Here is a 14,914-nt window from a genome sequence, read left to right as displayed (position 1 = left end):
ATTCCTCTACATTATGAGCGAGCACAGCCGAGTCCTCCATAATTAGGAGCTGTGGGTCCACCGCTCATCTGCTGGTGACTAACATTTCTCTCTATACATAGTATAGGGTGGGCTACGGGATGCAGCAGATCTGCAGAAAATAATGAAGGATTTTATACAAAAAAAAAAATAAAGTAATACAGCACTACAAATAGCTTATCTATGCAGAACTATGTTTCACCATACAAAGTTAACCCTGTATGTAACAAGGTCATGCAGCTCTTTTTTACTGCCTTGCATGTGCCCCTATAATAAGGTAAATCCATTTGTTCTGTGTTTATTGAAGAAAACTTCAAATCTGGACTATCTGCTAAGTTACTTCATTTTTTATTTTAGATACAGAGGTTCCAAAAACTGTGTGCAGCAGTGATGAGCGTATCTGCCGGAACTGAAACGCATCGGTTCACTCAAAATTCGCATTGAAGTTATCTGATGCTAATAAAATGCACCTTATGTGGCTCCAGGCTCGTCACAGAACCTACAGCACAATAATTGTAGGATGTGGACAAAAATACTCAAATTAAAACTGCTCACCGCTGCAATCCTTTGTAAAGCTCCCTCCGGCCCCTTCTTTCCAGCGGTGCGCAGCATACTTTTCTAGCATCTCCATTAAACACTGTGGCTTCCAGTGAAAGTAGGAATCTGGCATTGTGACGTGTGCTGCCGGAGGCACAGGTCACTGATCTACTTGGTGCCGGAAGCTCAGGTGTAGAGTGAAAATGGTGGAAGAGGACAATGCATGCTGGAGGATAGGAGAGACAGGAGAGAGCTTTGTGGAGGACTGGACAAGGGGTCTGAGGCAGTGGGACTAGAGAGTAGCAAAGTTTCATCTTTTTATTTATCTTTCACCCTTCTTTCAAACTTCTACAAATAAGCAAAATGGCGGCTGATTTTTTTCATAATTTGTATAATAAAAAAAAAAGATTGGATTCAGGAGATGCAAATTCAATTGACCTAGAAGTGATTTGCTGATCTATATTATATAGCTTGGAAGAAAAGGTGTAACTGAAGTCAGCCCCTCAATGGAGTGTAACAGGGGAGTGAGTATGTTTTCTGCAAGAAATACCATCATGGCCGAACGTGTTGGCACTTTTGAAATTGTTCCAGAAAATAAGGTATTTCTCCCAGAAAATTATTGAAATCACACGTTTTGTTATACACAAGTTTATTTCCTTTGTATGTATTGGAACAACACACAAAAACCCCCGGAAAAATGGAAAACTGGACGTAATTTCACACAAAACCCCCAAAATGGTCCAGACAAAATTGTTGGCACCCTCAAATTAATATTTGGTTGCACACCCTTTGGAATAAATAACTGCATTCAATGGCTTCCTATAACTATCAACACGCTTCTTACACCTCTCATATAGAATTTTGGATCACTCTTCTTTTGTAAACCGCTCCAGGTCCAGAATTTTTCAGCGTTTTGTTTCCATCCATTTCTGGGTGCTTCTTGAAGTATGTTTGCAGTCATTGTCCTGCTGAAGACCCATCAACTAGGACGCAAACCCAACTTTTTGATACTAGGCATTACAAATTGCATAGGCATTGCAACACAAAATGTTTTGGTAATCTTCAGAGATTTCATGATGCCTTCTACACAGTCAAGGTACCCAGTGCCAAAGGTAGCAAGGCAACTCCAAAAACATTTTTGAACCTCCACCATATTTTACTCCAAGTACCTTGTTCTTTCTTTTCTTTGTAGGCCTCAGTCTGTTTTTCGGTAAACAGTAGAATGATGTGCTTTACCAAAAAGTTCTATCTTGGTCTTATCTGTGCACAAGATGCTTTCCCAGATGGATTTTAGCATACTCACATACATTTTGGCAAACTGCAATCTAGCTTTTTGGGGTCTCTGTGTCAGCAGTGGGGTCCTCCTGGGTCTCCTGCCATAGCGTTTCATTACATTCAAATGTTGACTGATAGTTTGCATTGACACTGATGCACCCAGGAACCTGCAGGACAGCTTGAATTTCTTTGGAATTTGATAGGGGCTGTTTACCCACCATCTGGACTATCCTGCTTTGCAACCTTTCATCAATTTCTCTCAGCCGTCCACGGCCAGGGAGATAGGCTACTGTGCCACGGGTTGTAAACTTCTTGATTATGTTGTGTACCGTGGACATAGGAACATCAAGATCTCTGGAGATGGACTTGTAACCTTGAGATTGATAATATCTTTCAACAATTTTAGTTTTCAAGTCCTGAGACAGTTCTCTTCCCTTTCTATTCTCCATGATTAGTATGGAACACACAGACACTCAATGCAAATATTGAATCAACTTCTCACCTTTTCTTTTTGTTTCAGGTGCGATTTTCATATTGCCCACATCTGTTACTTGCCACAGGTGAGTTTGAAGGACCATCACATGCTTGAAACAAAGTTATTCACCCACATTTTTGGAAAGGTGACAACAATTTTGTCCATTTCATTTTTTCATTTTGTGGAACAATTTCAAAGGCGCCAACACTTTCAGCCATGATTGTATAAAATATACGTTACTTAAATGTATGTTCAACCGATTACCTGAATAATTTTGCATGGAATATCACTGGCAGATGCAACAAAGACTTCATGACCACTGATAATTCCTTCCGCCAGGAAATACTTCAGCAGAAGATTGGAGTAAGTACTGTAGGTATCCTCCTCTGTGAACAGAAAAAGGAATTAGTAATTGATACAAGTGACATATCATCTATTACACATTGTAGGAAACCACTGACGGATTAATACTGACGTGCTCGCACTGAAGAGGAGAATCCATGACAAGTATCCAGTCCTGTCCAAGATAACTGTGTGCTGTACCCTGTATGTACACATGGGTTGTAATCCATGTACTGTTTTATACAAGGGAACTTCCCTCTGCATTTGTTTTATGTGCCAAAAAAGGAGGAAAAGAGGATTGCTGTGAGTTGGTGAGTGCCAATTTCTATTGTTGTTTTTTTTTGTTTGTTTTTAAACAGAAATATGTATTATTTTACTACGAAAACATAATCCAAAAATGTATTGTTTATCAATTATTCGTAACACATTGCAATCAAACATTGTCATTTTAAGACCATTAGGGCTTAAAGGGAATCTGTCAGCAGGTTTTTGCTATGTAATCTGAAGACAGCAGGGGATAGAGGCTGAGACACAGAATTCAGCGATGTGTCACTTGTCAAAGTACATGCTGCTGTTTACTATTTATAACTGAAAGATTAATATTGCCGCACTAGTGCGGAAACACCCCTTTCCCCTGTGATAAGCAGCTCACTGTTTACAGACATTGCACATACGCACATACAGAACCTGGTGGGGGCCGGGGCTGCTGTGGTGTGGGTGGGGTTAGCTTCCTTAGCTCTGCTGCATTGCTAAATCTAAAAGATCTGATTGTGTCAGAAGGCTGCTCTCAGTAAACTAAATGATATATCATCAGATTCAGCTTCTCATTACATTGCGCTCAGATGAGGTAGCAAAAACCTGCTGACAGATTCCCTTTTACCTGTGCACATTGCCCCACCAAACAGCACAGAGGTTTGGCCTCATAAGAAGATCAAGATGGCATCAACATGACCACGTCAACCCATCAAGGGCAACTAATGGGTTGACGTGGTCATGTAAGATGCCATCTTGATCTTCATATGAGGCCAAACCTCTGTTCGAGCTTCATAAGAGAGAATGATTTTTACCATGTACTGCAATATTGGTGTGCGAGATGGTTAAACGCATAGTGGGCATGAGTTTTCATGAAAGTATACGGGTTAACGGATAGCGGAACAATGTAGGAACATGGTTCTAATGTAATACATTGCTAGTACAGGAGAGAGCATCAAGTATATGAGTACATGCACAATGTACCGCTGAGACAAAGGCTCGTCCTTCCATGGCGCACACAAAATTACAGCGACAATCTGTTTGCAAAGCTCCTGCCAACAACATTAAAAAGTGCCGGCCAACTCTTCAAGAGCAATTATATGTGCAAAACACAGTATACATTTAGCAGAGGTGTTACCTACTGAATCCTAAATAACAAGAGATTTCACAGATGAAACATTTGCATACATTTATTTCCACTTCAAAAGTCCCATCTACTTTATGTGGAGCATAGAACATTTCCTCATCTATTGCTCTCAGACCAGTCACAGTATAACTTCATTCTTAATCCAAGACTTCTAACATCCACTACGGTCATAGAATTATGTGAAAATGTGAACAAGTAATTAATCTGAACCCTTAAAGAGGAGACACAATGCCCTTGTGTAGTATGTGGACCTGTAGTCCAGCCCCAATTACATGAATGGAAACAACTAGTTACAACAATGGCAATATGGCAGAGGCTGCAATCACCGACACTGCTGACAACCATGGGAAGTCCACGCCTGAAGCCCACATCTCTCTTCAGGGGTGGCAAACTATGCACAACCGCAAACAGTAGATAATAGATCCAGCTGAGAAGAAAGACAATGGCCCTCATGGATTGATGGAAGCACTGGAGCTGTGTTATGGATCTTAAAGGGAACCTGTCACCTCCAAAATCGAAGTTGAGCTAAGCCCACCGGCATCAGGGGCTTATCTACAGCATTCTGTAATGCTGTAGATAAGCCACCGATGTATCCTGAAAGATGAGAAAAAGAGGTTAGATTATACTCACCCAGGGGCGGTCCCGCTGCGGTCCGGGTCCGATAGGTGTCACGGTTTAGTCCGGGGCCTCCCATCTTCTTACGATGACGTCCTCTTCTTGTCTTCTCGCTGCGGATCCTGCCTGTTGAGTGCAGAGCAAAGTACTGCAGTGCGCAGGCGCCGGGCCTCTCTGACCTTTCCCGGTGCCTGCGCACTGCAGACAAAGTACTTCGAAGCCGCAGCGTGACTACATGAAGAGGACGTCATCGTAAGAAGATGGGAGGCCCGGAACCGGACCGCGACACCCATCGTACCGGGACCGCCCCCTGGGTGAGTATAATCTAACCTCTTTTTCTCATCTTTCAGGATACATTGGGGGCTTATCTACAGCACTACAGAATGCTGTAGAGAAGCCCCTGATGCCGGTGGGCTTAGCTCACCTTCGATTTTGGGGGTGACAGGTTCCCTTTAATGTTTTCTATGCAGGCTATGTTACCACAATGAGTATTTAGTGAGTTTTTGATGTTACAGATTTTCTGAAGCATTTCTATGCCTATTAAATATTATGTTATTTGTGTTTTTGCATGTGTTTTTATCAGGTTTTTGACAACGCATTTTTTATTTCTTTTTTGTTATTGATATTGCTGCTAAATAAAGCCACTTTGTTTTTGATATTTCCTGGCACTTGGCTTTCACAAACTTTATTGAGACAATGATGTGTGGATTACAAGCATTTTTAGTGTATTTCCACAGCGAAAACACACTCATATACATATTTTCATGCAGATTTTATGTATCCAATCCAATTCTATGGGGAAAATCTGCCATAAAACTCAGCGTATCGGCAAGGTAAGTTGACATGTTTCAGATTTGAACCACGCACCGCAGGTCAGTTAGCACTGCATAAAAGAAAACACCAGAGGCATGAGATTTCTATAAATTTCTATATAAATTTTGTTTGACCTGTAAGGCTATGCTCCCACGATCCTGAAATAGCAGCGCTTTGGACATGGTGTATGTTCACTGCATCCAAAATGCTGCCTTCTATTGAACTTGGGTAAATCCACATGCGTTCACTGCATTGCTGCAAGAGAATTTGACATGCTGCAGTCTTGAAAGTCGAACCACATGTCAGTCTCAGCGGGTGAGCCATGAGCGCCTGTACACACATAGTGGACAAGGGATTCCTAGAAATCCCATCCACTATGCTGTACCATGTGGCTGCTGCGGGTTTCCTAATCGTGGGAAAGTATCAGAAGATGCTGAGTTTTTGGTGCAAAGAAAAAACTCATTGTGGGAACATAACCTTATAATCATGCTGTCTGCTCCTCTCCAGTCATTGGGGCAGAAGGTGTGCAGCACTGAGCAGATACGGCTGTTCCCAATCATGCTCACACTCCAGTTGACCGACATCCCGCTCAGCACATACACAGGACGAGCAGGACGTCAATCAGCTGACCAGTGGGCCTCATTGGTGGACTGCCATGTCTGGTGAGTGCAGCTCCTTGCCTCAATGACTGGAAAGGAGCAATGTGGAGAAACGGGTTCAGTGGGTGCTCTTGTCCGCTGGCCCGGCTGTCTTTAGCAAGACTGCATAGACCACGGCTCATACCACTGAACGCCCGCTCTATCTCCCCGTGGGCAATACACTACACAGACAACACAGGGTTAAGGTAAAACAGTGTGGCAATACTTTATTGAACCACAACACACAATAGCAAACAGAACAATCCCTCCATGGCTGGAATTGTTTGGTTACATGGGCACATATAAAAGGTCACTCCGTCTCTACGCATTTCCAGTATGACACGATGTCAGAGCTCCCAGGGTCACATGGGCACATATAAAAGATCACTGCGTCTCCATGTATTTCCAGTATTACATGATGTCAAAGCACCCAGGGTCGCTACTCCATCTGTGGATGAATGCACAGAGAAGGGGTAACGACAAGCAGAGGGAGATGACTAAGAACTGTCCATAGAGTCCATACAAGATCCAAAGCCAGTTGACATGATGTCAGAGCTCCCAGGGTCGCTACTCCAACTGTGGATGAACGCACAGAGAAGGGGTAACGACAAGCATAGGGAGATGACCAAGAACTGTCCATAGAGTCCATACAAGGTCCAAAGCCAGTTGACACGAGAGTCACCACCTGGCTTATCTGACCATCTCCATGGAACCAGGCGACCAGCGGGTCCCAACCCTGGCTTTTTCCAAACAGATCCATGGTTCAGAGATGGTCACTGGATCAGATCTGTGTCTTTCCAACTGGAGCCGAAAACCCCTAGGTTGTATCCTATAGAATACTAGATCAGTGTCCCTCGTGATGATGCCATGATGAATTGGCTGCAGTCCTTTCTCTTGTCTGTTGGGAGGTTTTCAGAATGTCTGGCTGGTAGCTCTGTATTACTTCAGACTCTCAGGATGTGAACTCCTGAGTCATTTTATACCCAAGGCATGTAAGCTATTTTTAGAATTACCCAGGGCCCTTCAGTCCAAGATCAAGATAAGGTAAACAATGGTCATGGGATTAAGTAGCACTATTAGCATATAAGCACACATCAATAAACAAAGCTTAACCCACTCAATGTACAGTCACTATTACAGACTAAAGCTGGAGTTAAGGCCCCGTCTCACATAGCGAGATCGCTAGCGAGATCGCTGCTGAGTCACAAGTTTTGTGACGCAACAGCGACCTCAGTAGCGATCTCGCTATGTGTGACATGTACCAGCGATCAGGCCCCTGCTGCGAGATCGCTGGTCGTGTCAGAATGGCCTGGACCTTTTTTTGGTCGTTGAGGTCCCGCTGACATCGCTGAATCGGTGTGTGTGACACCGATCCAGCGATGTCTTCACTGGTAACCAGGGTAAACATCGGGTTACTAAGCGCAGGGTCGCGCTTAGTAACCCGATGTTTACCCTGGTTACCAGCGTAAATGTAAAAAAAAACAAACAGTACATACTCACCATCTGTTGCCCGTCAGGTCCCTTGCCGTCTGCTTCCTGCTCTGACTGAGCCGCCGTAAAGTGAGAGCACAGCAGTGACGTCACCGCTGCGCTCTGCTCTCAGCTCTCACTGTACGGCGGCTCAGTCAGAGCAGGAAGCAGACGGCAAGGGACCTGACGGGCAACAGATGGTGAGTATGTACTGTTTGGTTTTTTTTACATTTACGCTGGTAACCAGGGTAAACATCGGGTTACTAAGCGCGGCCCTGCGCTTAGTAACCCGATGTTTACCCTGGTTACCCGGGTGCTGCAGGGGGACTTCGGCATCGTTGAAGACAGTTTCAACGATGCCGAAGTCGTTCCCCTGATCGTTGGTCGCTGGAGAGAGCTGTCTGTGTGACAGCTCCCCAGCGACCACACAGCGACCACACAGCGACGCTGCAGCGATCAGCATCGTTGTCTGTATCGCTGCAGCGTCGCTGTGTGAGACGGGGCCTTTACACTAAACGACTTACCAACTATTACGACCAGCGATACGACCTGGCCGTGATCATTGGTAAGTCGTTGTGTGGTCTCTGGGGAGCTGTCACACAGACAGCTCTCTCCGGCGACCAACAATCAGGGGAACGACTTCGGCATCGTTGAAACTGTCTTCAACGATGCCAAAGTCCCCCTGCAGCACCTGGGTAACCAGGGTAAACATCAGGGTACTAAGTGCAGGGCCGCGCTCAGTAACCCGATATTTTCCCTGGTTACCATTGTAAAAGTAAAAAAAAAAAAAACACTACATACTCACATTCTGATGTCTGTCACGTCCCCCGCCGGCGTCCAAGGGTTAAAACTGCTTTCGGCAAGAGCGCTGCTTAATGCACGCGCTGCTGCCGAGAGCTTCCCTGCACTGAATGTGTCAGCGCCGGCACTAACAGCGTTGACGTCACCGCTGTGCTCTGCTTTACGGCCGGCGCTGACACAGTCAGTGCAGGGAAGCTCTCGGCCGGAGCGCGTGCATTAAGCAGCGCTCTTGCCGAAAGCAGTTTTAACCCTGTGGACGCCGGGGGACGTGACAGACATCAGAATGTGAGTATGTACTGTTTGTTTTTTTTTTTTTTACTTTTACAATGGTAACCAGGGTAAATATCGGGTTACTAAGCGCGGCCCTGCGCTTAGTAACCCGATATTTACCCTGGTTACAAGTGAACACATCGCTGGATCGGCGTCACACACGCCGATCCAGCGATGACAGCGGGTGATCAGCGACAAAAAAATGGTCCTGATCATTCCCCAACGACCAACGATCTCCCAGCAGGGGCCTGATCGTTGGTCGCTGTCACACATAACGAGATCGTTAGCGGGATCGTTTCTACGTCACCAAAAGTGTGACGTTGCAACGATATCGTTAACAATATCGTTATGTGTGACTCAGCCTTAAAGGTACCGTCACACTCAGCGACGCTGAAGCGATATAGACAACGAGCCGATTGCTGCAGCGTCGCTGTTTAGGTCGCTGTAGAGATGTCAAACACAGCAGCTCCAGAACGATGCAGGAGCGATCCTGTGACGTAACGGTGACTCATTTATCGTTCTCACAGGTCGTTAGCTCCATGTAAAACATTGCTGGCATCGTTGCTTTTGCTGTCAAACACGACGATACACGCCGACCTGACAACCAAATAAAGTTCTGGACTTCTAGCTCCGACCAGCGATATCACAGCGGGATCCAGATCGCTGCTGCGTGTCAAACACAACGAGATCGCTAACCAGGACGCTGCAACGTCACGGATCGTTGTCGTTCTCGTTGTAAAGTTGCTGAGTGTGAAGGTACCTTTACACAGTATGTTAGATAGTATATCAGTGGGCAAGTCTGTCTTCTTGACCCACCAGACAAACACTTAAATTCACAAGCCAATATACAGATAAAAAGCCAGTTCTTTTGTTTTTGCAAAACATGGTTGTCTGGGAAATTAAGATACAATCTGGTTTCTTCACAAGCAACATGATCATAACATTGTATTCTCCCTGTCACTGATGTCTCCACCTGGGATACATGCTCTGGATGCTAATTATCATCTCTGATGATCTGCTTTTACTTATTAACATAGGGGATTTTAACTTGACAGGTTCCTGTTAAAATTGGAAAAGGTAACACAGGTCTGCGACTAAAAATCTGTTTGATTATTTTCATCTAATTTCCATGTATTTTGGTGTGCTGAAAACGAAAAAAAATATTGAAAAAAATCCTGGATGTCAGGATTTGCCACAAAATGCAAAATTCTCTTCAAATTTAGTATATTTTTCTCAATTTTTGGTATTGCTTTTACCTTAGGGTTTTGAAAGTCAAAATTGCTATTAATTACTTCACATCAATGCATTGAAGATATACAATGGCAAAAAAATATAACTTTCAAAGAAAAGAACTTTCAGAGTGAGCTAATGAAACCAGCATCAACATGTTGCAAGCTGAACGAGCAGGCTCTGACATGCCCGGGCTTGATTCAATTGTTTTATCTTGGTTCTCGCCTGTTCACACTTTTTCATCTCAGTTCATGTTAGCTCGTCATATTCAACCGACAGTTTCTGTTACATTTGTGTGAATATACAGTGTTGAAGCAACAGCTGAATATTACAAACTTTGCGAAAAAAGTATACTTCGCTTATTTCGGACTAAAGCTTGGAGATCAAGATAAAGCTTGGGCGCCTCATAAAGTGTGCAAACGGTGTGTTGAGGACCTCCGAAATCGGTTCAAGGGTAAGAAAAAAGCTTTCAGTTATGGGATTCCTATGGTATGGCGAGAGCAAAATAACCATAGTGACGATTGTTACTTTTGTTCATGCGATGTGAAAGGGTATAATTCAAAATGGAAGCATTCCATTTCATACCCCAATATTCACTCAGCAATCCGTCTCATCCCCCATGGCACAGATATACCAGTACCCAAGGCCCCTGCTACCTTGGAAGAGATAACTAGCTCCGATAAAGGTGGAGTCATACCTGAATCAGATGATGAATCAAATTCTGACTTTGAAGATGATACAAGACCAAAATTGCTTTCCCAGGAGGAGATGAATGATTTGGTAAGAGACTTGAATCTTCCCAAAGATGCCGCTGAGCTACTCGGATCAAGGCTCAAAAGCAATAATTTATTGTTGCCAGGAGTGTCTTTTTCATGGTTCAGACATCGTGAAAACGAGTTCGTTCCTTACGTTGCCCAGGAAGATAAGTTGGTTTATTGCATCGATGTCGAAGGTTTGATGGGTCAATTCAAAATCCAATATGATTCAGCGCAATGGCGTCTTTTTATAGATTCTTCAAAAGAAGTCTCAAAGCAGTTTTACTACACAACGGCGGTTTTTATGCTTCCATCCCTGTAGGTCATTCTGTACACCTCAAGGAAACCTACGAGAACTTGGAATTGGTTCTTCGTAAACATAAATATGAAGACCACGGTTGGCAAGTGTGCGGGGATTTGAAAGTCTTGTGCATGCTGCTCGGGCAACAAGCTGGGTATATCAAATACCCTTGTTTTCTGTGTCTATGGGACAGTCGAGACCGACAAAATCACTGAACCAAGAAGAATTGGCAGCCAAGGGTGCTCACAGTTGGTGAAAAAAATGTCCTCCGAAAAACTTTGGTTCCTCCCCATAAAGTTCTTCTACCACCTCTCAACATAAAATTGGGATTGATGAAGCAATTCGTAAAATCACTTCCAAAAGATGGAGAATGCTTCAAATACTTGGTCACCAAGTTTCCAGGCCTCTCAGAAGGAAAATTGAAGGAAGGTGTGTTCGTCGGACGAGACATTAGAAGGCTTATAGCTGATCAAGAGTTTATCAATACCATGACGCATCCTCAAAAAGAAGGGTGATTTGCATTTAAAGAGGTCGTAGAGAAATTTTTAGGCAATAACAAAGACCCTGACTACAAAAAAATTGTCGGACGAATGCTGAAAGCATTTCAAGCTTTAGGTTGCCTGATGAGTTTGAAAGTGCATTTCCTCCATTCCCACCTTGACAACTTTCCTGAAAATTTGGGAGCTGTGAGTGAAGAGCAAGGTGAACGATTCCACCAGGACATTAAAGAGATGGAAAGACGATACCAGGGAAGATGGAGCATTACAATGATGGCAGACTACTGTTGGACGCTTCATAGAGACATTCCAGATGCTACTCACAAGCGTAAATGTACCAAGAGAAGTCTCACAGGGAAGAAGAATCAATTTTAGTGTGTGTTAGTGAGCTCATTGCAGTTAAAAAATGATTTTCATGAAACATTTGTAATAAATTAATTTACGTGGAATAACCAAAACAGCTCTTGAAATTTTTTTTTTTTTTTGCAGACCTGTGTAATTAACAGAGATGGAAGGACACCTGGATATTCGGGTCCAGCGCGTTCAGCCGAACAATTACAAAGAGTTCGGATTCGGGTACCAGAACAGTACCCGGACCCTGGCCTGGGCCCGAACACAGACTTGAATAGGGAGCACAAACATCCAATGTTTGCTGCGCTGTCATGTGCATGACAGTGCGGCAAACACCCCTTCTGATCGGCGGTGAAACCATCCCGCCAGTCAGAGAGCCGCGGTTCCCAACCTGTTAAAAGACATCGGGAGCACTCAGCTGTGATCGGAGGTGTAAAGTTTACCTCCGGTCACTGGTGTCAGTTGATGGGGACAACTGCTCCCATCATCAGACGCCTGCTGCCGCTAATAGCAGTGAGAGCAGGAGCTGCTGAGAGAATTCCTTAGCCAGCTCTTACGCTGTAAATAAATAATTTAAAAAAAAAATCCTGTACTAGCGGGAATTTCACTGAGGTCATGGCAGTTTAGCTCAGCTGGGATCGCAGCCTCAGTGACCGGGATGACGTCACCGCCGGTCACTGAGGCTGCGCTCACAGTTCAGTCACCAGTGGTTCTCACAGTCTGTACAATCGCATTTTGGCACCATTCAGGTCGAAAAATTTTCCTCTGCCAGACATGGATTACTGAGTGGGACAGAACGACGGAGAGGTGAGGGATATTGTTTTTTTTTTTTTTATTTTAGTTTTATTACAGGAGAATGAGGGCTTCAGTGGAATAGGCGATTGGTGAGTGTAACTGTGTTTGTTATTTTTAAATAAAAAAGGAAAACTGTGTTTTGTTTTATTTCTAATAAAGGACTTTTCTGGCTGTGTCTTTATTTACCATGTAACTATAGGATTAGTAATGGATAGGTATCTTATCCTCTCCATTGAGGTCACCTGACAATACAAAGGTGACATCAACCCTATAAATATTAACCCCACTTGCCACCACTACAGAGCAAGTGAGTGGGAAGAGCCGGGCAAAGCACCAGAATTTGTGCATCTAATAGATGTGCCTTTTCTGGGCAGCTGGCGGCTGCTGTTTTTAGGCTGAGTGAGGCAATATCCATGGCCCCTTACCAGCCTGAGAATACCAGCACCCAGCTGTTTGCTTTAGCAAATCTGGCTGTCAAAAATGGGGGGACCCCACGCAATTTTTTAAAATTATTTATTTAAACGATTTTAAAAATACAGCGCGGGGACCCCTCTATTATTGATAACTAGCCCTGCTGAAGCTGACAGCGCTTTGAGTTTTGCCTGGCTGGTTAACAAAAATACAGGGGAACCCACGCCAGTTTTTTTTTTCTTGAATTATTTATTTACAGTACAGGCATGGCAGATACTCTCATCCGACGCTCCTGCCCCTACTGTTATTAGGGGCAGCAGGCGTCGGATGATGGGAGCAGTTGTCCCAATAGCTGATACCAGTGACCGGAGGTAAACTTTATACCTCCAATCACAGCTGAGCGCTCACGCTGTCTTTTGACAGCGTGGAAACTGCGGCTCTCTGACCGGCAGGGATAGTTTCACCACCGATCAGAAGCAGTGTTTGCCCCACTGCCATGCACAACACAGCGCAACAAACACCCGAAGTTCGGTCAGAAGAACCCGAACAGTAACACGGACTTCGTGATGAAGTCCATATTCGGCGTCTTTGCCTGAACAGTAGGTGTTCAGTACAGACGCCGAACTTTACTGTTCGGGTTCTCCCATCTCTAGTAATTAATTTAGGAGAAAACTAGTCAGAAGCAAATACAAAATACCATATGTGTATATTTATGTTTTGTTTACAGCACTTTGCACACAAAAAATTAATAATCCTTTACTGTTCTGATACAAATACAGGTCTGCTGTTTAGCATATGACGCTGCTATAGCTCCAAGTACAGAAACCCTGTAATAGTTTTAAATGTTTTTTTTCCTCCAATTACTTCAGATTTACTATGTCCTTATCTGTTGTTTGCATTCTGTATATGATTTGATCACAAACACATTGTAATAAATACTACTGTGGTTTCATAGCGGCGATGATGCTGTCCATAGATATAAACCTAGGACAGAGATGACACCCTTGTTTTGTGTCATTTGAAGACTGCACTTCACACTTTCTTTTCAAAAGATAAACAAATCTTTCTTTTTTATAAATCTTCATTACCACATTTTACAAACAGTAAGATTATGCAGGGTGATTATAAGCCAGTAAACCGAAGATGATCTTGAAACGGAGATTCAGGGAAATTACATACATTTATCCATAGAGAAAACAAAATTGTCAACCCATCAGATTTTGCATAAACTAGAAGTTTATTGAACACAGAAAAAAAAGGTTGACCTATTATACACTGCTCAAAAACATAAAGGGACCTCTTAAACAATGTAACTCCAAGTCAATCACACTTCTGTGAAATCAACCTGTCCAGTTATGAAGCAACACTGTGAATCAATTTCTCCTGCTCTTGTTCAAATGAAACAGACAACAGGTAGAAACGATAGGTAATTAGGAAGACAACCCCTATGAAGGAGTGGTTCCACAGGTGATGACCACAGACCATTTCTCTATTCTCATCTTTTTTTGGCTGTTTTGGTCACTTTTGCATTTTGTAATTGCTCTCACCCCTAGATGTACTGTGCAGTACTATGAGGCAGTGTCTACAACCCACAAAAGTTGCTCTAGTGCAGCTCATCCAGAATGGCACATCTATGCAAACTGTGGCAAGGGCAGCTGTGTCTGTCAGCACTGTGTTCAGAGCAAGGAGCAGATACCAGGAAACAGGCCAGTACACCAGGAGACGTGGAGGGGGCCGTAGGAGGGCAACAACCTAGCAGCAGGACTGATACCTCCTCTTTTGGGCAAGGAGGAAAAGGAGGAGCGGTGCCAAAACCCTTCAAAATGACCTCAAGGAGGCCACTAATATCCATGTGTCTGCTGAAACTGTCAAAAATAGACTCCATGACAGTGTTATGAGGGCCAAATGTCCACAAGTGGGT

The 14,914-nt window shown here is 43.8% G+C and overlaps 1 protein-coding gene across 2 annotated transcripts in view; it reads right to left on the bottom strand.

Annotated features, from left to right (window-relative positions):
* Positions 1-14,914, bottom strand: part of ELP4 (elongator acetyltransferase complex subunit 4) — a 552,864-nt gene that overhangs the window by 447,604 nt on the left and 90,346 nt on the right. For both annotated transcript variants that reach the window (XM_077288061.1, XM_077288062.1), the window contains exon 3: positions 2,570-2,691. In XM_077288061.1, coding sequence (XP_077144176.1) covers positions 2,570-2,691 — 122 coding nt within the window. The remainder of the gene's footprint in view (positions 1-2,569; positions 2,692-14,914) is intronic.

The sequence above is a fragment of the Ranitomeya variabilis genome, chromosome 2 (genome assembly GCF_051348905.1).
Source record: "Ranitomeya variabilis isolate aRanVar5 chromosome 2, aRanVar5.hap1, whole genome shotgun sequence".
Taxonomy (NCBI): Eukaryota; Metazoa; Chordata; class Amphibia; order Anura; family Dendrobatidae; genus Ranitomeya; species Ranitomeya variabilis.
Note: the sequence above shows the minus strand (reverse complement) of the source record. Positions and strands in the feature narration are given on the sequence as shown.